Source organism: Podarcis bocagei (assembly GCF_964188305.1).
Source record: "Podarcis bocagei genome assembly, chromosome: 2".
NCBI classification, from domain to species: Eukaryota; Metazoa; Chordata; class Lepidosauria; order Squamata; family Lacertidae; genus Podarcis; species Podarcis bocagei.
In genome coordinates, this window is record NC_138126.1 from 36,492,493 (window position 1) to 36,518,548 (window position 26,056).

Sequence of the window (26,056 nt, forward strand, 5' to 3'; positions counted from 1 at the left end):
CACCCATCATTAGATACTGGTTGCCTTCTTTTCTTCGACAGATATCCTGACCAATACCTGTCAAATATCAAATAGTTATTGGAGAGTTTCGTTTTCAAAAAGGAGGGGGGAACTATCTTCAAATTGTCTCTTCCTGCACAAGCATTTCAGTGAACAAACAGCTTTCTAGTGTGGGTGTTAGTAAGATTCCATCTGTAGATTACGAAATGATTCTCACCTTTCACCATGTATTTTTTTTTTTTGGATTGCAGTGCTTAGTAATATCATCCTGCTTTTTTGTATCAGCTTCTGTTTGGCACCTCACACAAGAGTTTTCTGAAGAAGTCCAAAGCTTAAAAGTCAGTGCACATATTCACACATGATGTTATTAGGTAGATGATTGACAGCCATCTATCTATAGGAACACATGGCAAAAAGATATGCCACTGTTTGTTGCTTATAGATAACTCCCCAAAACATTTTAAAAGGCAAGTGGAATTTGTATTAGGGATACTTATGCTCTAAATATGTTAATGGAAACCTAGGGCACAAAGCACTAAGTATTAGAATGGATTCACTTAAACTAACTCAGGCCCACTGACTTAAGTGTCAAAAGCAAGTGCACTTGATATAGAATGATTGGCACTTAACATAGAGGACTGGCAATTACAGCTCTAGTGGCCTGCATGTTTCAAAACATTCATGCAATTAAACTCTATCTTATTTAATTTCAAAGGGGGGAAAACCTGTCAAAAATGAAAGGATCAAATGAAAGAGAAGAGACAAAGATGGAGAAATCAGAATGCTGGAAGACCATTTAAAACCAAGACAATATAGGCTCAGCTAGAATGTATACAGGAAGTTAGGAAAGTACAAGCAAGCTGAAGAGTACACCAATCTCCACCTGCTGATTTTTGCTGCTGAGACAAGATGAGCCATGGGAAAAAAACCTGCAGGTTGAACACTAACACCAGCAGTGTTTCCACATGCAGTATCCAGCGTCAGGCTGCTATGGGGGTGAAGTGGGGCAGGGCGGCAGATAACAGCTTCCCATGCATCTGTTGAGGTTCCTTTAATTGCTGTTAAGGAAAATCTGGTGCATGTGCTTCCCTTATCTTGCAGGTCTTGTGATTTAGTGTTTGAAGGTCGCTGACCTGACAACCAGCCAAGTAGGTCACTGTGACCTGGCAACTGGTGTGGTCATTCTTGGGTATATTAAGAGGGGGCTATACATTGCCTCTTTGCTTCACTGCAAGGAAGCTCTGCCAGATTGATACTGAACTCTGTGCTGTATGTATGCTTTGAGGTGCCCTTGCTTTGCATTTGAAGCCTGCACCTTCTACTGGGGATCTAGTGGAAGGCTGTATATAGTGAAACTGCCTTAAGGCTTTGGACCTGTCAGTAAAGGACTGAAATCACTGGAGAGTTGGAGTCGGTCTCAATTTCTTCCAGCACAAAACTCCACTGCCATGAAGCTACACGCTTGGGAAGCTGCACTCGTTTGGCACATGCCATAAGCCAACACCTACATGGGCCCATTCCTCTGGGATGGGCCCAGTGCAACCCTGGAGCTGCAAAGTTAACAAGCAGCAGCATCTGATGGCCAGAGATAGCCAGCAGGGCTTAAGATAAGGCTTTTGAAACAGAACTTTGCCCTGCTGTTTCTGCCAAGGGTTTGGTACTGCTCTCTTCCTATAAACCAGCAAGGGGCCAAACACCCCTTATTCAGGAGATGAGACTGGGCTGGGCGTGAGACACTGCTGTTTCCACTTCCTACTTACAGGCTTCCACTTCCTGCTGGAAAGAGGATGTTGAATAAACACACAAGACGTAACCGGCTGTACTTTTGAATAAATAAGGTATACTATTCATTGTATCAAATTGTAGATTTCAACGGAAGTTTCATAAAGTTCAACAAAAAAAGCAGAAGGCCCAGTAGATCAGTTCATTCTCTAGTCAGTTCATGCATAAGGTCCATACATGTATAAGTGTCTCTTCTACCTGTCTGTTCATAGAGTCCAATAATCCACATGAAGGGTTGTTACAGTTCCACAGAATCCTTTCACAAGTCTAAAACAAGGATTTCCGGAATATTAGCCTTGTTTCGCCATCCTAGGCTTCATCAGTAGAACAGGCTCATATGTAATATTACAGGATAGTGGATCTTATAGCATATATATGACTTGGTACAAGGCAGCTTCCTATATTTCTGTCTTGGAAGTTGTGAAATGGAAGGGTGGCTATAAAAGTTTAAAATGAACCAACCAATAAAGGCTGTACTTGGTGCCTGAACTGACACTAAGTACACCAAGTTTCAGTTACGAAACAAAGCCTACTTCATTATCTATAGGTTTTCTCCAAATATCCCATTAAGTTGTCATCAATGTTTTTCACTTTACAACTTGCAGGAGACTGTAGCTCATTACAAACGTTGTCAATAAAACAACCTGTGACAATTTAAACTATACCAAATGAAGTAGGTCATGTCACTTTAATTATTCTTTATCAGCATTTGCCTTACACTCCTGAAAGATAAAATTTGTTTGGCACTCCTGAAAGATAAAACACAGACCAGGTTCTGTAGAAATCAATATATTGGTGCCTAATATAGTGGGGGAAAGATTTAGTGGGGAGAAAGATTATCTTAAACAACCACACTAAGAAAATCAGCTGTGATTGCTGTCTATGTTATGATTGGGTAACATGAAGATGCTGCTGGACTGCAATTCCTATCACCCTTGATCATCCATCATACTGGTTGGGGGTGATGGATGTAGGCCTATCAACATCTGAAGGGTCACAGGTTTCCCACCCCTGGCCTATATTATATGTTGGCATCCATCTCTCTTGAGAGACAATGAAGCGTGCCTCCAGGGGTGAAGTCAAACAGCTGTATTAGGAACAGAGAAGGTACAAGTGTGGGCAGTGTGGATGTAAGTCCTGGGTTGCCCAGATGACAAGAACTCCCTCTTGGTCTCACTGATACGGTCCAAAGGAAAGCAGAGCAATATGTTTGGCAACAGCTTGGCTGCAGGAGTTGCTGGAAGGAGGCGTACAAGGTGCCATCCAACTGCCCTAGGGACAGGACTCTGGATTTGTGTAGGGTTTACTCCTTAGGCTTTTCTTCTCCTGAAGATTTGTTATTTTATTTATTATATGTATTGTATCTTATAAGCTTACAATGACTGAGAAAACTTGCAGATATTGGGGGGCGGGGGAAATTGTATCACAGAATATCCCACAAAGCCTTGTGTCTGTTGTATTGCACAAATGGACTTCTGTTTGTGGAGCGAATAACAGCTTATTTCTGAACTTTACTCATGCAAGCCATGTTCCCAAATGAGCAGTGCAACACGTGATGAGCAAACATTCCTTTAACAACGCTGCAGCAGCTGCCATGAACAAGGACGTACGGTATATTTTGTTCACAGAGGTGCATCAGCACAGTTGTGTGAGCTTCTGCCTCATACGCTACTCCAAATCATAAACCAATTTACAATAAAGTGACTTTTAATATAAACTGACCAGGATATTGCCAACTATATATTTTTCACGATACGTTTTCACACTTTGTGATCAAAAATAAAGTAAAATAAAATGCTGCACTAGCAGACCTGTTTTGATCTTGATGTGGTGTTCAATAATTCACTATGTCTGGCTTGAATTCTGTTACTTAGTGGCATGGAATAATCTTATGGTCCCCATGGTAAATATAATTTAAGAAAAACGTATTATGCTTAAAAAGAAAACATTTGATGTCCATATGTTTGGAAATCTCACCTAAGCTATTTTTAGATATGTGGTCCTGACTAATGTGCAAAAAAAAAGAAACAGAAAACCAGTGAGCACTTTTTAAGACGCTAAGCTTCTGTAGGCCTTAAAATCCATTATGACTTTTAGAGTGTAATCCAAACTCCCTTCCCCCAACAGCTGGTGGGGTTTTGCAGAATATTTGGGCTACCCCAATATCTGTAGCCCTGCCACGCTTGGCAGCCATGATGGAAGATGGGAAGGGAAAGACAAGCAGACCAACCCAGGCCTGATTGCTTTGCCAGCTACAGGCTGGTGCAGCAATCAACCCCATTGCCAACACAGGACCAGCTCCGGATCTAGTGGATCCAAGGCTGGCTCAGCCCACCCCACTCCTGGAATGCCCAGTTTCAGGGCTTTTTGCTGGGTTCTGTCTGTGGATAGGTCACTGACAAAACTCTTGCCTGTCCATTCAGCAGGCAGAAGGTGGGAGCACAAAAAAAAGGGGGGAAGCCTCATTCTTTTTGCTAGATTTGCCACTGCTTGTTTTGAAGTGGTGGCAAGCATTTTAGATTCAAGTAATCTGAAGGGGGAAACAGAGTTTGCATTTCTGAAACCAGTAAGAATAAACTTAATAAACTTATTTAGATGAAAGCCCCTGTCCCCCCCCCCTCACGAAAAAGGAATAACTAGCACAGGGCCTCCCAAGCCAGTTTTGCACCACAGCATTGAGGAGGGGGCTTAAAGCCCCCCCCTTTAATCCCAATCCAAAATGTCCCATTCCACCTATTTACAATGGGAGGAAATTTCCCACCCCCTTCAATTCCATCTATTTGTTTATTTAATAAAAATCAGCACACAAGGACGAAAGACACAAATGATGCCAAATTAGGTCATGCCTAATTTGATTCTGAAATGCATGCTTTCAGAGCAGCATAGGCCAATGCAAACACCGATAGTCTGACTTCATAGCATGAATAACATTTCCTCCTGAATATACTGCAACCATTCAGTATTTGTCTTTATTTTTCTTACTGCCAGAGAAGAGTACTAATATTTCCAAACATTTCTTACCTCCAGAATGAGTTGATGGCCCACACAGCAGAACAACCCCTTGTCCTTCTCGTACAGACACAGTGCTTCTCATTTTTGTCTTTAAGTTTTCAAGATCTGTTTATTTTATTTTTCCAAAAGAAGGGAAATAAACGTGTTAGCAAACAGATATCAACAAAAGGAGCAAGGTTTTTGTTTCAGTACCTTTTGTCCTAAAAATGGTAGTTTCCCCATTAATTTCAATGAGATAATTGGTCATGGGGAGCCAATTCCATATGAAATGCTTCTACAGAATGTCCATTATTACCAGCGGTGTTTCCAAGGTTCATCAGTCATTGTTTCGGTATAAGAGCAAACCTCAGCAAGTCACAACGCTTGCCTTTCCTCCTTCCCGCTTCCGCTCATTCACTTATTTAGCTAGGTGCGGCAGGATGTGGTGATGGTAGTGGCAAAGCGGTAAGGGAGTCTCTCCTTCCTCCCCTTCTTCCTTCTCCCTACCACCTAGAACACTGCTATGACATCATTCTGGGCACCTGGAGCTTCCCCAGAACACTTAATATTAACATATTAACATATTATATTAACATGTTAACATATTAACATCAGGAACCCAGGAAAATTACTGTACTTATCCGAATATAAGACAAGCTTTTTTTACTCTAAAATAATATTCAAAATCGGGGCTCGTCTTATACATGGATAGTGCAGAGGAGGGATGGGCGATTGGTTGCAGCCGCGAGCAGGAGCTTGTCAGTGGCGATTGGGTAGCTGATTGGTGGCTGCAACAAGATATGCCTTAGATTGGCTGTTGCTGCGGCGACTGGGTGGGTGATTTTTGGATGTGGCAAGGGCGTGCGCTTGCCGGCTGCTGCTGGTGAGCGGGCAGACGCCTCTTTGCTTCTGTGACACGTGCGATTGGCAGCGTTTGTCAGTCTGGTGAGTGATTTTTGGCATTCCTCCCCCCAAAAAGCTCAACAACTCTGGGCCATCTCCCCCCATTTTTTAAAATTTGAGTCAGTGGTACAGTGGTACCTTGGGTTACATACGCTTCAGGTTACACACTCCACTAACCCAGAAATAGTGCTTCAGGTTAAGAACAGAAATTGGGCTTCGGTGGCGCAGCAGCAGCAGGAGGCCCCATTAGCTAAAGTGGTGCTTCAGGTTAAGAACAGTTTCAGGTTAAGTACGGACCTCTGGAACGAATTAAGTACTTAACCTGAGGTACCACTGTATTTCCTGGGCATACTGCAGTTTAGTTGCTTTCCTGCTATGGTTGGGAATGGTTTTATGTCTGCTTATATTTTAATATTGTATCCAACAAGTTCTACTTGGGAGTAGACCCACTGAAATTAACATGGGCCAGCCAGGTCTATTAACTTCAGTGGGTCTACTCTGAGTAGGACTAGCACTGCATACAACAATGTGTCATTTTAGAGAGAGAGCGCACACATATGCATTTTAAAAAGTTATAATGCTTTAACATAAATTAGTATAGGATACAAGCGGGGGTGGGGAGTAGGACAGGCCAGATATAAATTGATAGGGGAAAAATAAGTTATTTCAAAATATGGACTATGGTGCTCAGCTGAACAGCCTAGGCACTCATAAGGATTAAAGGACCAAGCCAGCTATTTTCCTAAAATACCTCTAGTGCATTTCTCATCTAGATGTCTCCATATATACTGCACATTCCCCATGTTTATTGGGGCATGTCACCCCACCATAGATACACTCATACAGCCTCTGTTTTCTCCAAATTATAAGCTAGAGTAAAGGGAGGTACATTCAATTCAGTCAGGTCAGAGAACTGCCAGGCAGCAACAGTTTCAACAGCCTGTATTTTTGTTTACAGTTATATAAAGCATAGCTACTCAGGTACAGATGTTCAATGATGCACCCAAAGGACACTTCAAAGTAAACTATCTTTCCAACAACACATAATGAAAATGGTGGAGTGACCAAAAATAGTTATTCTGTGCAATGTAAAGTCTTTCCCAACATTTTTTAAAAAGCAACAGCAGATGTTCACCGAAGCCACTTAAACAACAGTAATTTGGCATTTCAATGCCTCATTATTCTAAAGAACAAACTGTTGAATGCAATCACACCACTGCTGGTGTACTGCAACCTCATCCAGTTATTTTAAAGCTTTTAGAATAGCTAACTAAATAAATAACACATAAATAACACACTTGTGAGCTCTTGATAATAGGGTTAGTAAAATGCAAAGCATTACTAGTGTAATATATCATTTTAGCAAGCACTCTTAATTCCTTCATAGTTGCAGGTTTCATCTGGAATGCACAAATGCACAAAGCAAAGATGGAAACATATTTGATTATTTTTGATTCTTTAATACCTATTTTTCTATTAAAAATATCTCTAACCGGTACAGAAAACAGAAGCAACAACGGACAACTTATTATTATTTTATTTCTTTAATTTGTATGCCACCCTATACCCAGAGGTCTCAGGGCGGTTCACAGTACAAAATCAAAATATAAAACCACAAAATACACAATCAAAATAAAAACAACCTGATTTGCCCCAACCCGCCCCCTCCAATTTTAAAGGGCATAGGATGTCAATTAACTCAACCCAAGGCCTGGATAAAAAGGAATGTTTTTGGCTGGTGCCTAAAGGTATATAATGAAAATATTAGAAATATACACAGTTACATATAAAAAGCAATGTTGAAACAAAGTTACGAATATATAAAAATTGGTATCAATTCATTTTCCTTCTAAAACTCTCCCTCTTGGCCTTTGGGTTCTCACCCTGGGTCCAACAAACTCTTAGCTCACCCACAAAAGTCTGACAATGAAAAGAGTACCTGGAAACAGTGGACCTCACCCTAGTCTCTCACTCTAGACTTGCTTTTTATGGGCAGGTGGATGGGACTTCCTCAGGCTGCCCACAGCTGTGTCCAATTCAGCTGCACTCTCCACACCCAGTTCCAGGTACAGCAGGTTTGTTGAGTTTCCCAAAGGATGGGAAGAGGACCTCATTCCACTCACAGCTCTTTCTTCACCCTCTGTCCTCTCCTCCTCCCCCAGCTGCCTGTGATTCCCTGATCAAACTTTTGTACCTGTGTGCAACTGTCCTAGTTTCCCCCTTCTGTGCAGGGCAGTGTTTCTTTCCAAATACACATTTCCCTAAGGATGTTGTCATGCTGCAATTTGCATGGTCACCGACAGGTGACACTGTAAATTACAGCAAGATGACAAACTAGGGTCTCAGACCTGCTGGGTTATCACAGCAGCATCAGAAGGAGGAGGAACCAGAGGCAGACTGGCTAATAGGTGGTTGAGGCTGGTGAGCAGCAGAAGCCAGGAAGTGGAAGTTGGGAGAAGTCTAAAAGGAGAGGGTTGGGTTGTTTTGGAGAGCTTGGGGAGGGGAAGTGTTGGAAAAGAGAATGGGGAGGGAGCAGCTTTGGAGAGGAGTATAGGGAGCAGGTAGTTTTGTCAAGGACTATGGGAGGGGCTTCTATTAAGCCTTTGGAGATGGAAGGTGTGGCTTTGGTGAGAAGCCCCCTTGAGATGAGTCTCATTGGCATCTTCCCAACACTGGGCAACCTGCAATATCCAGCATGCCCTTCCCCATACCCAAACTCCCTCTCTGTCCAATGCGGCAGTCACAGTCCTTGCAAAATGCGAGAATAATAATAATAATAATAATAAATTTTATTTATATCCCGCCCTCCCCAGCCGAAGCCGGGCTCTGGGCGGCTAACAACAATAAAACAGTACAAAAGTACAGCATAAACAACACTCTAAAATCATTCATTATAAAACTTTCCAAAATGTCTGATGTTTCCGGGGGGGGGGGGGGAATCACTGAAAGGTGGTCACTTTTCTTGGGATGTACAGTGGTACCTCTGGTTACGTACTTAATTCATTCCAGAGGTCCGTTCTTAACCTGAAACTGTTCTTAACCTGAAGCACCACTTTAGCTAATGGGGCCTCCCACTGCTACCGCGTTGCTGCCGCACGATTTCTGTTCTCATCCTGAAGCAAAGTTCTTAACCCGAGGTACTATTTCTGGGTTAGCGGAGTCTGTAACCTGAAGCGTATGTAACCTGAAGCATATGTAACCCGAGATACCACTGTATCTAACTAGCAAACTAAATAATAAGTAGAACTATGGTGTGTAACCATGTTGTAACAGCAGAATATTTTTTTATAGAATGGTGTCCTCTTACAGATGTATGACTAAAAATATATTATTATTTTAGCTCCAGCTCAGTTTTGGAATAAGGTGTTTGCTGAGATCAAACAAACAACTGCTCTATCTTTCCACCTGGAAATTCAACCTGTATATGGAAACTGAATGGGACTTGAAAAGTAAATACAGTGGTACCCCGCAAGACGAATGCCTCGCAAGACGGAAAACCCGCAAGACGAAAGGGTTTTCTGTTTTGGAGGCGCTTCGCAAGACGAATTTCCCTATGGGCTTGCATCGCAAGACGAAAGCCCATAGGGAAATGCTGGCGGTCGGGAGCAAAGACTTTCGCCCACAGCCGGCCTTCAGAAGAGGACCTCTTCTGAAGGCCGGCGGAGGGCAAAAGTCTTTGCTCCACCCCCTGCCTTCCCCCCGCCTGCCCCGGGCGATCTTAAAATGCTGGCGGGCGGGAGCGAAGCGTTCGCTGCCGACCCCCAGCATTTTAAAATCTCCCCCTGTCCCGGGGAGATTTTAAAATGCTGGGGGTCGGGAGCGAAGCGTTCGCTGTCGACCCCCAGCATTTTAAAATCTCCCCGGGACACCTGCCCCAGCCGCCGGGCTTCGTAGCGCTGCTGCGAAGCCGGGCGGGGGGGGGGAACACCTGCCCCAGCCGCCGGGCTTCGTAGCGCTGCTGCGAAGCCGGGCGGGGGGGAACACCTGCCCCAGCCGCCGGGCTTCGTAGCGCTGCTGCGAAGCCGGGCGGGGGGGGGGAACACCTGCGCAGGGGTTGATGGAGAAGAGGGGGAAACCTTGTAACGTAAGCAGAAGTCTGTTGCAACATCAAGTGGGCCTCACTGAATGTCACCCAGTAATAATACAGTGGTGCCTCGCAAGACGAAAAGAATCCGTTCTGTGATTCTCTTTGTCTAGCGGTTTTTTCGTCTTGTGAAGCAAGCCCATTGACGGATTAGCGAATTAGCGCTATTAGCGGCTTATCGGATCAGCTGATAAGCGGCTTAGAAAAAGGGGGGAGGAAAAAAACCCCGCAGGAACTCGCAAGACATTTTCGTCTTGCGAAGCAAGCCCATAGGAGATTCGTTTTGCGAAGCACCTCCAAAACGGAAAACTCTTTCGTCTAGCGAGTTTTCCGTCTTGCGAGGCACCACTGTAGTCATAATAAATTACAGCTTCTGGAGATCTAGAACCGATTTGTGGCTAACAAGATTTCCTTGATGGTGCTGGGGCTTTCTGAAACAGTGGGAATGGTTTGATAGTGAAACAACTAGTCTCTTCTTCAAGTACGGAAGCAGTTCTGTCCATAATGGAAAACAAGTGTATCTTTTTCCATATGGCAAATGATGGAAGATATGCCTAAATATGAGCAGTGATTTAAGATTGTAATTTCAGGGAAAATAATTCTGAAGTGGTAAAAACTGTTCATTATCAGCAATGGTGCTTAGGTAGGTGTGTGTTTCTTCTTTTATAAAAATTGAATGACTGGGCTGAAAACCAAGGTCCTAAAACCGGATTCTCGAAAAGAGATAGAGATGTTATTGCTATTTTACAGCTTGGAAAATTGAAGGACATTTAAAATTAACAACAACCGAAGAAAGAAGCTGTATACGTTCCAAGATTCTGAAATAGTAATTTCATTTCCTTTTCCATCATAGCATATATATCCACTTTACATTTCCTTTAGTACCGAATTTGGTATTGCTTATTTAGAATGCATATGCCAGTGTTATGAAATAGCACACAAAAATGGGATTCAGTTGCTTGAAGACAGCATCTTATTTTACATGAGAAGCAGGCACAAATGTGTTTATCTTTTAAACTGCAGCATAAATGGCAAAAATAGGCGTCATACTCTATTAAGGTTTACATATTCCTACTTGGTGAACTTGCAAAGAGAGTAGTAAATGCTGTGTACAACTCAAAACACAGTCACCTGGTTTGTGCAAAAACTTCTGTTTTCAGAATGGAACTTCCTCTCCCTTCCTCTGTATGCTCCCCAAATTTGTTACGGAGGGTTAGGGTAACCCCTACAACAAATTTGTGGTGAGTACAGAGAAGAGAAGTTCTGATCTGCAAGGGGAAGTCCTTGCACTAACTTGATGACTTGGTCAGATATAACCTTATGGTAGACCTATTCAGAGTAAAAGGTAAAGGTACCCCTGCCTGTACTCTAGGGTTGTGCGCCCATCTCACTCAAGAGGCCGGGAGCCAGCGCTGTCCGAAGACACTTCCGGGTCACGTGGCCAGCGTGACAAGCTGCATCTGGCGAGCCAGCGCAGCACACGGAAACGCTGTTTACCTTCCCGCTAGAAAGCGGTCCCTATTTATCTACTTGCACCTGGGGTGCTTTCGAACTGCTAGGTTGGCAGACCTATTCAGAGTAGACACATTCAATTAATTGATTTGATAAACTAAGGTCCATTAATTTTAATGAATTTACTCTGAGAAAAACTTAGTTGATCATTGCCAGAAAATCTGCAGGAAGCTAAACAATGTTCTCTCACTGCCAATGAAAACTAATAAATGAATAGAAAGAGAACCTACCCACGTGATGCTGCAGTGAAAAACTTTCACATACACTATGTAAAAGAATGAAAGTGTACCACACCCCTCTCTTCTCCCCTGTTAAGTTGTGGGTGAACATATCAGACGACACAGCGATTCTTCAAACAGCTCTTGTTTATTCACAGGCCAGAACAGAACTGAAGGGTTCAGCCAGCCTGCTTATATAGAGCTCCACTAGAATGCAACAGTAACCATTTTCTGTAACCATCCAATCACTGAAAGTCACTTTTGACCCCTTATTTGCATATGTGGACCTGAACTATCTACAGTATCCCCCTGCTGGCCCAGGGTGAGAACTTCATTACATAACATCCCCCAACCTTTATACCATCTACAACATTAATGTCTCACACTGAATATAACCAAGAAAGGACTTTGTTATCTGAAATCAGAGATGATGTATACATTTTTGTAACCCAAGATAATCTTAATAAAAACTATTTTAAAAGAATACTTAAAGATTGGGAGAACAGCAGAGAAGAAGCAGGTCCTATAACATTGTAGGCAATACAAAATAAATAGAAGTTTTCACATTTTAGGATCTTTTATTCCAGTCTATATTTTTCATCTCCATTCCTTTAAAAAGTGATATTTTTTTTTGGCGACTTTTTCCATAACATATGTTGTGTCACATATTCCAGTTATAGACGATGGTGTGTCTCCTTTTTCATTTCGTTATCCCAGTACATTTCTGAGCACAATTCAAGGTGTTGGTGCTGACCTTTAAAGCCCTAAATGGCCTCAGTCCTGTATACCTGAAGGAATGTCTCCACCCCCATCATCCAGCCCGGACACTGAGGTCCAGCACCGAGGGCCTTCTGGCGGTTCCCTCCCTGGGAGAAGTGAGGTTACAGGGAACCAAGCAGAGGGCCTTCTCGGTAGTGGCGCCTGTCCTGTGGAACACCCTCCCAGCAGATGTCAAGGCAATAAACAACTATTTTACTTTTAAAAGTCAACAGAAGGCGGCCCTGTTTAGGGAAGTTTTTAATGCCTGATGCTGTGTTGTTTTTAATATTCAGTGGGGTATAAATAATTTATTATTATTATTGTTATTGTTATTATTATTATTATTATTATTATTATTATTATTATTATTATTATTATTATTATTCCATTTGTCTTTCTGCTCCAGTCCTTTTCCACTTTTCCCCATTCCACAAATTGTCCTCTACCAGGACCTTCCATGAAGCAGGAGTCACATAAACCTCTGAATGCATTGTGCCTCTTTCTTTCACATGGCATCTTGGGGAATGCAGTTCTGAATGTGAAGCACTTAGGTGATAGCTTGTTTGTCATTTTCAGGGCATTTTGCTTCTGTGGAAGAAGTACAAGGTGGTGCACATGTCCCAATTCCATGTACAGAAGCCACCCCAGCATTTTAATCTGACTGGTGATGGGACAGCATCCTTCACCTTACCTGTGGGCAACAGGATAGCCTATGAGGTGCAGGACCGACCATATGGAAAATACAGCTGTTTTCCAGCATGTTCCTGCCACTGGGTCTTCTCCAGCATCTGTTCTCTGGAGCGGCCACCTCATTCTGCATAATAGTAGGGCTGTGCCTGACTATTTTGCATTATAGGTTGACGTGTTGCTGCAGATGGCAATGGCAATGGCGGTGAACCTCTGCCTTTTGCTATGGTGGAAGTGGCTGCTCAGTCACCATATCCTCACAGCGAGGAAATGGAAAAGTAGATTGCTGCTTGTGTCGTGCAACTGTGAAAAGGCTCGGAGCCCTATATGAGAATCAGGGAATGTGAGCAACCCTGCCTGCTAGCTTGGGTAGTTAAACATGAAATAATAAAGTGTAAAATAATGAAATAAAGCAGAGCAAATGGAGAATAAATTGTTGAATGAATTGTGGAAAGGGCAGATGGGGGCTTCCAAGTGAGATGCCCATTTATTCACATAGGCAAGGCAAGGCAAACTGAAGACCTGGAAATTGGCACACCAGAAAGAAATCTATTTCTGCTACAGTAGTCTGTATATGCTGATCCTTGGAATGGAATTTTAAGTGAAGATCAGAAATACATCAAAATGGAGGCACAGTGACCTCTTAATCAGCATCTCGAAGGTCTACAAAAGTTGTTGCTGATGTTTTTAAGAGGCCTATTAAATTGGAAATGCCTCTCTTTTTTAGGCTGCCCTAGCTGGCACCTAAAACGGCATCCTTTATTTCCAACTAATATAGAGATAACCTGTGCACCTGATTAGAGACAAGGTAACCTTACTTGACAAAGGCATGACACTGACTACATAGAAGGATTCACTAGCTTACAAAGCATTTACCAACACACACACACACAAAAACAAAACAAAACAAAATCCAGTCTGGTCTGATGCCTAGAGGGAGGGTGATCTGTATGCACAACCACCTTTATGCAGCTAGATGAAAGCAACATAAAAAGCAAACAAATACCTTCAAATGCTAATGAGCTGTGGCACAGCAGTTTTCCTGGAAAGCATTCTGCATAAATAAATATTATGGGCCCAGTGTTATTTACAGCAACATTTTGTTACATACTTCTGATGCGGCGGAGCCCAAGAGGCAAAGCACATAATCTTGTTTCTATTACAAGTTTGGCAATTCATTGCAGGGTGGGCGAGTTAATAATTATTATTTATAAAGTATCTCCCAAACTAAATCTAATGCTAATATACTTCTATAAAAGCAACTGTTAAAAATATCAAGCCTTGTCCCCATAATTATAATCTAGAGAACTGGATGAGATGTATTGGACACAAATGAAAGGAAAGAAGAGAGCTGAATCAATGCATTAATACCCTAAACAAATAAGGAAGGAAGGGATGATTAAACACTGTTTAAAAACCAAAACTCATGGAGATACAGTGGGACCTTGGTTCTTGAACTTAATCCGTTCCGGGAGTCCGTTCGACTCCCGAAATGGTTCAAAAACCAAGGCACAGCTTCTGATTGGCTGGAGGATCTTCCTGCACTCAATCGGAAGCCACGGAAGCCGCATCGGACGTTCAGCTGCCAAAAACTGTTTGCAAACTGGTGTACTCACTTCTGGGTTTGCAGTGTTTGGGAGCCGATTTGTTTGGGAGCCAAACCGTCTGGGAACCAAGGTAGCATTGTAAATGGAAGTTCACTAGAGCCCTGCTAGATCTGTCAACTACATGCTTCTAGGAAGCAGGATATTAATGCAACAGCATTTCCCCCACTTGGGCTCTCCAATATTTGGAGGTCAGAGGCATACCATTTATGATACAGGAGGGAGTACACAGCCATAATGACTAGTAGCCATTAAGGGTCTTATCCTCCATGTGTGAATCTAACCTTCTTTTAATGTGTAAAAGTTGGTGGCCAGCAATACATTTTGTGGTACAGAATTCCACAGTTTAATTATCTGTGTATCTTCTTTTAGTGTCTTGAAGTGTCTAACGTTCAGCTTCACTGGATGATTCTGAGTTTAAATATTGTGAGAGAGGAAGAAAAACCTCTGTCTTTACCTTCTTTACTCATAATTTACTCTTTCCTCAAACTAAAGAGCCCCTTTCCTCACTGGATAGTTTAACAACAATAGCATTAAAAGTTCAGTTAGAAAAAAATCAGAAATATCAGAAGACATTTGGAATAACTTCAAAATTTGCTTTAGGGCTTCAGTGAGCGCACACTTGATATATGAATGAAAAATATCTTCCAAAATGTGCATAGAAAACATTTTAGAAATGTAGGCAAGAGGTTTGCACAGGTAATCCTTCTGCTGCTTGAACAGTAAATCGTCTGCCTTACCAGTAACATTTCTTCCTTCTCAACTCTAATTGGTTCGCAATTATGAAATTGGATTGCAGGAATTGAATTGCAGTGTGAAATGTCAAATTGCATTGTATCTCATGCAGATTTATAATTCAGCAGAGACAGGTATGGCACCACACCACATTCCTTTTGCAGCTCCTCATTAGCATCCCAGTTAGCTGTTGAAAGAAGCTTGCCTTGATGACCAACAATCCCTTTAAACAAACACAGCAAGTCGAACTCACACAGCTTAACTGTTTTGCCCATTATCAGCTAAAGCAGAAGTGTACAATAAACAAGTTGATGTTGTTTTTGCTCTCTTTTCATCAGTACATTCACAGCAGTTTACAAAAGAAGTGTTCACGGCATGGGGTAAACATTGGCTAAGCAATATACTTTACTTTTTAAGCTATTTAACGTTATCAGAACATACTTCATTCCAGCCCTGGAAATGAAATGGATTGATGATGCATGACGTAAAACAAATTAGATTTTATATTTCCTCTTTTGTTGCCTTTCCCCCCCTGTTTGAACTTGAGTTTACAATCCTGACTGGTTCCAAAGTTTTCCAGTTCTAACAGACATTTATGGTGAATCAAAGACATCTTGGATTAACTGCAGAATTCTGAGAAGGGAAAGGATGGCATCTAGATTGAGAAAATGGGCACAAGCTTATACATATCGCACCTTAATAAACTGGGCCTATATGTTGCAGTGTTCATCACTGTACAATTCCTCATTCTGAATCTCATCTCTCATCCATTTCTGAAGCTGGGATTTTTTCTTTTTGAAGTATTTACAATATGCTTGAGATTTTACTATTTTGAAGCAAAAGTGCTGGTTTACTCATGTCTCTCTCTCTTTCTCTCTCTCTCTCTCTCTCTCTCTCTGCAGTTTATACCCTGACTGTATCATTAAAATATATATCCTAATGGATTGCACCAAGTAAACAAATACCAATCTTTAAAATAATTTCCTTAACGAAACATAAAACAGACCAACCAGCTGTAAAACAGTCAGATCTAAAGCAGCACTTTCAAATTTATTAACATTAAAAGTCTGGGCAGAAAAACAAAAGATTTTAGCATGGCAGAGTCTACCACAGAAAAGTCACTTTGATTAAGATTTAGTTTATTAAAGTGTGTGACATCAGGACGTTGGGAGGAACTGGCTGTTCCAAAATATAGCAGATAAAGGGATGATCCCACTCAACTCGAGAAACAAAACAGAACTCTGCAGAAAGCTGTAACAGAAGAAGCATGGTGCAGAACAATGGTCTACCTGAACCACCTTCTAAAACCAATTTGCAAAGCTGGAAGAAAATCATTGGAACAGAATAGCCCCAATTTCTGTCTCAGTCAGTCAGTGCAGAAGCATACCAGGTCAGTATATCAAAAGGCACAGGAATATCCAGTGAATTAGCAGTCCTCTATTGTTCACATAGTGGATCAAATTAATAAATGTCATTGATAATGCCTGGGCTTGTACAGCCGCAACCCCCTCATCTTGTCCCAGAGGGAAAGAACTTCATTACTAGCTTCATGATACCAACAACTCAGTTTAGTAAGAATACTTTACCCAGTAATTTATCTGGTGAAATGAAAACATGATTCCTGCACTGTTAGATTGCATAATGGTATTCAATTTTACATTATAGTGTGAATATATATAAACTCAGACAAACTGAAGCATATCATATCATATCCTATCACATCATAATGCAATGTCTACACAACAAGATTGTTGATTTGATACCATAAGCAAGATTTTATGAAGGCCTAGCAAGAAAGCTTGTTCTCTATTGTAATTATGAACACCAATTTAAATAAATGAGTTTTAAAACACTCAAATTGGTTTCAAGAATATCTGGATTAAAAGTATGTCCCATTTAAACTAACCAATTTAAATTGACTAAATAGTTATAGAAGCCATAAGAGATAATGAGAAAATAATTCAACACTACCCCAAACCACGAAGCATAGCAATAGCATTGTAAGGCAGTTTACAGGGAACTTACATTAACTGAAAAACAGAAACAATGGGAAGCTGTTTATACCCCATTGAAAAGGAGAGAAATAAACTAAAGTTAAGGAATGGCAGCAAAGTTTAAAAGTTAATATTAACTTTCCTTCACTCAAGAGGAAACTGCCTCCACTATGCAGTAAAGATATAAAAGGTATGTGAAATGAGATTTTCAATGCTCAAAGACATTGAAGACTACCAGGTTGTTGGGAATCTCAAAAGGGTAGCACTCAGGTGTTCCTTTGTGGACTCCCATGGACACCTGGTTGGCAAGTGAGTAACCTGAAGTAACTAGATGGGCCTTTGGCCTGATCCAACATTGCTTGTTCTCATGGAAGTTGTTTGCATTCGCTGGCATTACATTGGATATTGCTTAATCAGACAGCTGTGGAAACTGTCTGATAGCTAAACCTTTTAACCAAGACAGGTCAAGGGAGAATTGCAGTCACACTTCTGATAAAATAACACCACACATGAATGAAAGCAAAATTAGGGTAAAGACTGTCAAGACTGTGAAAAGGTCCAACAGATGACAGCAGAGGCCGTCTTTGGACAAACTTTTAACGTATCATGAACATTAAATTGGATAATTTACATGCTTTCTGTGGTTGCAAAAATGTGTTTGAATAAGAAGTTGCATCTTGCCAAAGCAACTATTTCTGGTGAGAGAGAGAAAAAATAAAGCAAAAAGAACCCATGAGGCATCTAGATGTTCCAACAATACAATTCATGGTGGAGATTTGTTTGATCTATTCATTAGTTTCTAACTATTGATGTTTCTTCTATAAAAGACACAGTGCTACCAAGAAGGTTTGCACAGTGAGAGACAAGTACATAACAAAATAAAACACTCCAGAGATCAAAAATCTTTCTATTGCCGTCGAAACAGATTCCTTAAGTAATTAATCTACTATATACCGACTGATCTCTAGCGTAAGCTAAATTGCTCCATGCTGGGTAGTGTAATCCTCAGAAGCATACTGTTAACAGCTATTTAATAAAAAGCCTTGAGCTACAGAAAGCAAAAATATTGTTACATAAAAAAGAATGAAGATGCCTTAGCACATAGTGCTAGGCAAGGCATCAGCAGAGAGAGGAAAGCACAGCATGCACTGTATCTTGTCAAAAGCCTGTGAAAATAATGCTCCAGACAATTCAGAGTATGCATAAGCAATGTAGTAGCCCTAGTTAGAACAAATCTAGCACATTTTCTATGTGAAACTAATGCATATGCTGGCCAGTGTAACTCCAATTCACACTCATTTTTACCTATTAGAATTGGTATATAATATGTAGTCACAAACAATGAACATTATCACATTATTTAAAAAGAAGCCATTATAGCAGTCGAACATTCTAAAACTGAATATTCTAAAATTGTTGCCTACAGAAATATTTTTCTTTAACTTTTTAGCATTCAAATAATTAGGTAAACATTGTTTTCTTCAGAACAGTTTTATGCTATTTTCCTCTTTTTTCCAATGTTGTCCTACCCTAAGGAATTACTTGTTCAAATAACAACACATGGGTAGGAAAAGCCCTCCTGGATCATGGCAAAACCCATTTATTCCACTATACTGTTCTCACAGGGCTGAACTAGATGCCTACAGGAAGCCTGAATTTCACAATGATGAGAAAGGGGGGGGGGAATGGATGCATTAACATTTTTCCACACCCTCAATAATATTTTACATCTCAAACATGTCAAGCCCCCTCATAATTTGCTTGCCCTTTTATGCCCCTATTCCAGCTCTACATTATCCATTTGAGGTGAGGCAGCCGGAACACTACACTCTATTCCAAGTAGGGTCCCACTTTCAATATTGATAGCTTTATTTTCAATTCCTTTCCTAATGATCCCTAACTTGGTTTTTAAAAAAAAAATTACAACTGCTACAGTGTGGGTCACATTTTCATAAAGCTAGCTACTTTTCATTCAAGATCACCTGTTTCTTGGTCAGTCACTGCCAGCGGAGACCCTGCCAGTGTAGATGTAAAGTTGAGAATTTTTGCCCCACCATGGATCAATTCACACTTTCTTACAATGAAATGCATTTTATTTTAATGACATTTCCCCAGCTTGGAAAGACCATTTTTGAAACTTTCGTAGTACAGTAGTACCTCCGGTTACGTAATAGTCTGGTTATGTAAACTTCAGGATGCGAAAGCGGCAAACCCGGAAGTATTTTACCAGGTTTCGCTGTGAGCGCATGCACAGAAAGGGTCGTCAGGTTGTGGAAACCTCAGGATCTGACTGGACCTCCGGAACGGATCCTGTCCGCAGCCAGGGGTACCATTGTATTACCATATTGATTAATTTTGTGTCATCTGCAAACTTGGGCACCTCACTGCTCATCCCTACCTCGAGATCATTTATAAACAAAAGACATTAGATCCAATGCAGATCTTTTGGGGATCCCACATCTTACATTCGTCCATTGAAAGAACTGTCCATTTATTCCTTCTCTCTAGTTTCTTTTCCTTAAACAGTTACTGATCCATAAGAAGATAAGTCCTCCCATCACATGACTAATCAGTAGTCTTTGGTGGGGAAACTCTGGTCAAAAGCTTTCCTGCAAGGAAAATTGTACTTTTAAAAAAACAACAAAAAACCCTGAATTGCTCTTTTCCACATGCCTGTTGGCCCTTCAGTTCAGTAAGGTCTGTGAGAGAAGACTTACCTTTGCTTAAGCCACGTTAATTCTTTTCCAAAAAGACCCCCAAATGCTTGATAAGTTTTTCTTTAATCATTATTTACACTATTTTTTACTTTATTTTTTTAATACCAAGTTTATAAATAGTACACACAGAGCTGATGCTATCCTAACCAGCTTGTAATATTCTATATCTACCCTGGCTCCACTTTTTTTTTTAAAAAAAAATGGTGTTATATTGGGTACTTTCCAGACCTTATGTTATGGAGGATGATCTTAGAGACAAATTGCGCATATTTGTTAGCTGATAAAGATAGGCTGTTTAACAGATCTACAGAATAAATACATATTCGCTCATATTTTACACACAGTCAATGTCTATGTATACTTTCTCAACCTGGCACTCTCCAGATGTTTTAAACAACAACCCCGTCATCCATGACCATTAGCCATCCATGCATCCTTAGGCTGATTGGAATTGTAGTCCAAAATATCAGATGTAAGGGTACTAGACTGGGAAGCTGGACATCACAGGCAAACAATTCCTTTTTCTTATCTTCACAGCAATCTTGAGTCTGAAAGAATTGACTTTTCTGAATTGCGCACATGGATATTCATTTTCTAAACACATTTCTGAAAACTGCAGGTGCCAAATGGCTCATTTGGTCATTGGAGGAGTATACACCAGTCATAACAAGAACAAAAACATTATTCCATTTTAAAGAAGGTGGATAATGTGAATGCTCTGTTCAGAGTTGCACAGCAAAACTATGGTGGGACAAACTATTACATGATTCTACATGTATGATTCAGACTTGTATGTGCTCACACTGAAATTTAAACTTTTTTTGGAATGGCACAAAATACATATTAGACTCTTCCAGATTAGATATAGATATATTTGAAGTAGCTAATGAGTCAAGAAAACCAATGTTCCAATTACAAACCATGCCAGGATTCCATTCTCTACACAATATGAAGTCTCTGTCTACTTTAAGGTTTCTCCATTTCTATTTTTTTAAACAAACAAACTAGGCTTTGATTAATTATGATGCATCGAAAGGTCACTGTTCCAATGTTCAGAAGTATTGTTCAAAAGTACTAGTCAACTGCAAGAACTATTGATGTACAGAGACAATGCTATTCTAAAAAAATTTTAATGCTCTACTTAGTATTTAGTTAAATGGGTAATTTCCCCCTCTCCAGCAGAAACAACTCATGTTCAAGGGTAATACATTGCCTATTCACTGAAAATAAAAGCAAAATGTATAAAAGGATCAAAGAAATTAAGCTTCCAGGTACATCAAAGACACACAGAAAGATAAAAATTTGTACTTCCAGCTGCCCTGTTACGTTGAGGGAATCACCACTCTAGTTTCACAGCAGGCCATATTCTCAGTGCTTGTGGCATTGCGATGGTTGCTAATTAGTCCAGCCTTATTTTTCACTTTAGGCACAAATAAACTCAAAACTCTGTTTTAAGTAGCTAGCACTGGGATAAGTAGCTAGCACTGTGAGAACTAATATTCAATGAAAACCAAAACATAATTATATATCTAGGTGTCAACAGTGCTCCCAAGGAACATATAAAGGAAGAGCCATCAGCAAATCTCAGACATTGTTAAGTACCAATACATTTTAGGACTCCCTAGCATTCATTTAAAAAACAAACAAAACTCTGACAAGCACAGTGATAATATTTGGCCTAATTTGAAATAAGACTTTTAGAACAAGCAAATAATTAAATACTTAATATATTTTCCCATTTTATTTCAATATGTTCAAGTAAAGTATCAATTGTACAATATAAAAATTTGAAGGTACAAAGATTATAAAATTGTATGGGTCTTTTATCAGTAGAGCTACCCTGACTGGTTGGGCAAAGGAGTGATTGCCAAAAGGCTCACAGATACAGTTCGTAATGTTAGGGTTTGGAACTGGTTTTAATGGACCATTATGTAATTCTTTTGTTGTTTAGTCGTTTAGTTGTGTCCGACTCTTCGTGACCCCATGGACCAGAGCACGCCAGGCACTCCTGTCTTCCACTGCCTCCCGCAGTTTGGTCAGACTCATGCTGGTAGCTTCAAGAACACCGTCCAACCATTTCGTCCTCTGTCATCCCCTTCTCCTTGTGCCCTCAATCTTTATATCTATTAAAACCAGTGTTCCTTAAGAAGGGTTCCTTGGCGATTGTGCTCCCTCAATCAATATTTGAGGAAACCATGTTCTTTCACTGGGGTTATTATTTCTGATTTGGGGGGAAATAACATTTCTGGAGCACTTGTTTCTGTTTTGGTCACCCCTTGTAAAAATTATACACCACACTGCTATTAATATTGACCTGTCACAGTCTGAGCTTTTCATATTATGCTGTCTTCAATTTAGTTTGCAAAGTGATTCATGACTCAAATTATTAAAACAGTGTACAGTCGTACCTCTACTTACATATCCCTCTGGATATGGAACCTTCGGGTTATGGCCATGGCAAACCTGGAAGTGTATACTTCCAGGTTTCGCTGCACACACATGCGAAGAAGTGCTCTGTACACCTTGAACATGCACAGAAGCGCTCAATTGTACCGCATGTGTAGAAGCGCACCTCTACATAATTTTCAGGATGTGAACGGAACAAATTAAGTTCGTATCTGGAGGGTCCACTGTAACTGGACCTTTGGACTTTATCTTAGGTGTTGCATGCATTAAATCTAAAATAAAATGCATAGTAGTGAATAAGGAGCAATGTTTGGTGACAATGTTTTCTGGACTGGGGTATTCCTATGTGTAATCAGGTTTACCAATTAACAGTGAAATCCTGTACATGTCTACTTATTCAATGGGATTTATTCCCCTGTAAACATATATAGATTTGTATTCTATTTGTTCATAGGCATCTGAATAGACTGGATCATTGTGATATTGTATAGAATGTTTGTTGAATGGGTGTTGTAATAGTACTCTATCAATAAATGGCTTTATAAAATTGGAACAATTGTTAAAATGGAAAGGTTAATAGCATATGTGCATGAGCTAAGTAACACTTTCAGGTGTTCTGAGAAATCTTGGTCTTTCTTCAGGAGTTTTATGAAAACAAGGAATTTAGATAAACTTTTCATGAATTGTTAATTAATTTGGATTTATTATTCACTATGGCTTTTACTTGTGTGCATAAATGCATAGAAAAATAAAAATGAAGCATTTTAAAAAAGGCGGGGAAGTCTGAAAGGGTTGTTTATCTATTTGCATTTCATATGGCTTTAGCCAGCCAGTCAAAGCCACTCCTGGTGACAGTTCCTAGAGGCCACAGGTGAGAGCTGAATGCAGAGCAGGGACCAAAGGTGGTAACTACCCCAGAAGCAGCAGTACAGGTCCCTCACCAGAAGCAATACACCTCCCTTAACATACCATACACCCCAATTTGAGAAGATGGAACAGAAGAACAGAAGACCATGAGCTGGTGGATAAAGCAATGGCTCATCTACTCTATCATCCTGTTCTCACAGCCGCCAACCAGATGCCTGTAGGAAGACTGCAAGCTGAACCTCAGGACAACAGAACTCTGCCCACCTTTGTTTCCCTGCAACTAGTATTCAGAGGCATAATGTCTCCGATGGTGGACACATAACGCAGCCATGGTGGCTAGTAGACATTGATAGCTTTATCCTACATGAGTTCATCTGCTCCTCTTTTTTATTGTTTTACTATTATGATTATGATGATTATTAATACCCTGCCCATCTGGCTGGGTTTTCCCAGATGTAAAGTCATACAAGTTGGTTGTCATCACCAACTCCTGTGAGAGTGTATTTGTACAGGTAAATGGCGTTTCTGTGTGCTCTGACACTCGTCACAGTGTCCAGTTGTGCCAGAAGCGATTTAGTCGTGTTGGCCACATGACCTGGAAAGCTGTCTGTGGACGAACGTCGGCTCCCTTGGCCTGAAAGTGAGATGAGCGCTGCAACCCCATAGTCGCCTTTGACTGGACATAACCGTCCAGGGTCCTGGAGGTCCAGTGTGGTGTAGTGGTTAAGAGCGGTAGATTCGTAATCTGGGGAACTGGGTTCGCGTCTCCGCTCCTCCACATGCAGCTGCTGGGTGACCTTGGGCCAGTTACGCTTCTTTGAAGTCTCTCAGCCCCACTCACCTCACAGAGTGTTTGTTGTGGGGGAGGAAGGGAAAGGAGAATGTTAGCCGCTTTTAGATTCCTTCGGGTAGAGATAAAGTGGGATATCAAATCCAAACTCTTCTTTACCTTTTTTTTACCTTTTGCATTTGCACAATGAATCACTTCTACTTTTTTAAAAAAATCAGAATCTGTTTGTTTTTTGATTTAAAAAATTCTGTGTTGCGCAAAAAGTGATAATTTAACAAACAGGATATTTGAGTTGTTAACACCATGCTTTCTTTAAACATCTACATAAATTTTCGTGTTCAGTATTTCCATTATTTATTAAGACTACACTGCACTTTAACATGTGACATTATTTGGAAGAATATTACGTTTTATAATATACATCAGGCACCTGCTACACTAGAGAGGCACTCATTTTCCTCTTTGTAAATATGCAAGGAATGCTTTAGGAAGCATATCATAGATAAGGTAATTGAGGGTACAGAATAAAAATGCTTACCAAAGGCAAATGAAAATTGGCATTATTTAAACCAAACACTGAATGTTTTCCTCTTAAATATGGAAAGATTAGGAAAGTTTGTATCTTTCTGCTTTGTGTCAACTGATAGTGATACACAAGACAGTCTTGTATATCATTTTGTATATTTGTCTGTAGTTTGTGGGTATGGTTTGTAGATTTGTTTACAATAATCATCAAGATTTGGAATTGTTATTTTGAGATAACCATTCTTGTTTAAAACAAAAATCATTCCCAAGTGTTTTAACCACAGTTCCTGACTGGTTGGAAAAACAAAACAAAACCTTGCTATTCAATTTCCGTGGAGCATGATACTTTCAGCATTATTTTTTACAGTGATAAATCTTCGATTGACTAAAGAAATACAGCACATACAAAAGGTCAAGAGTGGAGAGAATGCAGTAAAATGCACACCAGTTAGGCGTCTCCCTCATTTCAGCTAATACAGAAAGTAAAGAGTATGCACTATCAATTATGGGTGAAAATATACCAAATATTTTTTAGACATTGGCTTAAGATATGCAGAATTTTAACATAAGCAATAAACCTTTATCGAGAATATACTAGGGTCATCTTTTGTTTATGAAAACTGTGATGATGGATCAACGTATTTCTCAAACTATATTCTGGAGATAAGGTCCCACCAGCTGTACACAACTTTCATTATTCATAAAATGTGGCCCTTGTTCAACTTTATTCCACAGTCCAGTTAAAAATGGATATATTATGGGTTTATCAGACACACTGCCAATTTTATGTAAGTTTACTCAAAAGAAAATCCAATGAGGTTTATGTAACGTATGTAATGTCCAAAAGCAAAAACATTACAGTTAAGGTCTTCTAGTTTTAGATATTTGTTAAAGCCAATTCATTGAAGTTAATGCTGTTTTACATTCATTCATTAAATTCAGCTGAAGATAGATGTGGGTGGGTGGGGAGGGGGAATGAGAGAACCAGAATAAACTACATGATGTAAATAGCTCTCTTCACAACGCTTTCTTTCAGGGGCAACAATTTCTGTTCTTTTTTCCAGCTGCCTCCATTTTTAAAATGTCACAGTTAAGTATGCATAGAATAAAAATTTTACAGTAAGATTCTTACACCAAATTGGTCAACAGCAAAAATAAAACTAAAAATTGTGTATTCTTATTCACTTACAAGGCTAAAGCCCCCGCAGTGCTGAAAATATGAACTGAATAACATGGCACTTAACTTGCCTTTGTTGCCTTCTTGAATGAAGAGATTCTTAATTGGCTGCATTTGTTCAGTAGATAAAATTCAGAGAGTCTCAAGACAAACCTGCCCTTTGAGAGTTTTAATTAGATGTGTCATTGGATCTCTATCATGTCCCCACACCCCCGCCATGCCCAGAAGTTTTATTCATAGGTTAATTAGGACATCGTCTCAGCAGGACTGAAGAGGGTATTAGAAGGACAGCATACTGAATGGAA

At 40.3% G+C, this 26,056-nt stretch overlaps 1 protein-coding gene across 1 annotated transcript in view; it reads right to left on the bottom strand.

Annotated features, from left to right (window-relative positions):
- The window catches only part of CNTN3 (contactin 3), a 174,859-nt gene that overhangs the window by 81,852 nt on the left and 66,951 nt on the right, over positions 1-26,056 (bottom strand). Inside the window, exon 3 of the mRNA XM_081184048.1 lies at positions 4,804-4,899. Coding sequence (XP_081040174.1) covers positions 4,804-4,899 — 96 coding nt within the window. The remainder of the gene's footprint in view (positions 1-4,803; positions 4,900-26,056) is intronic.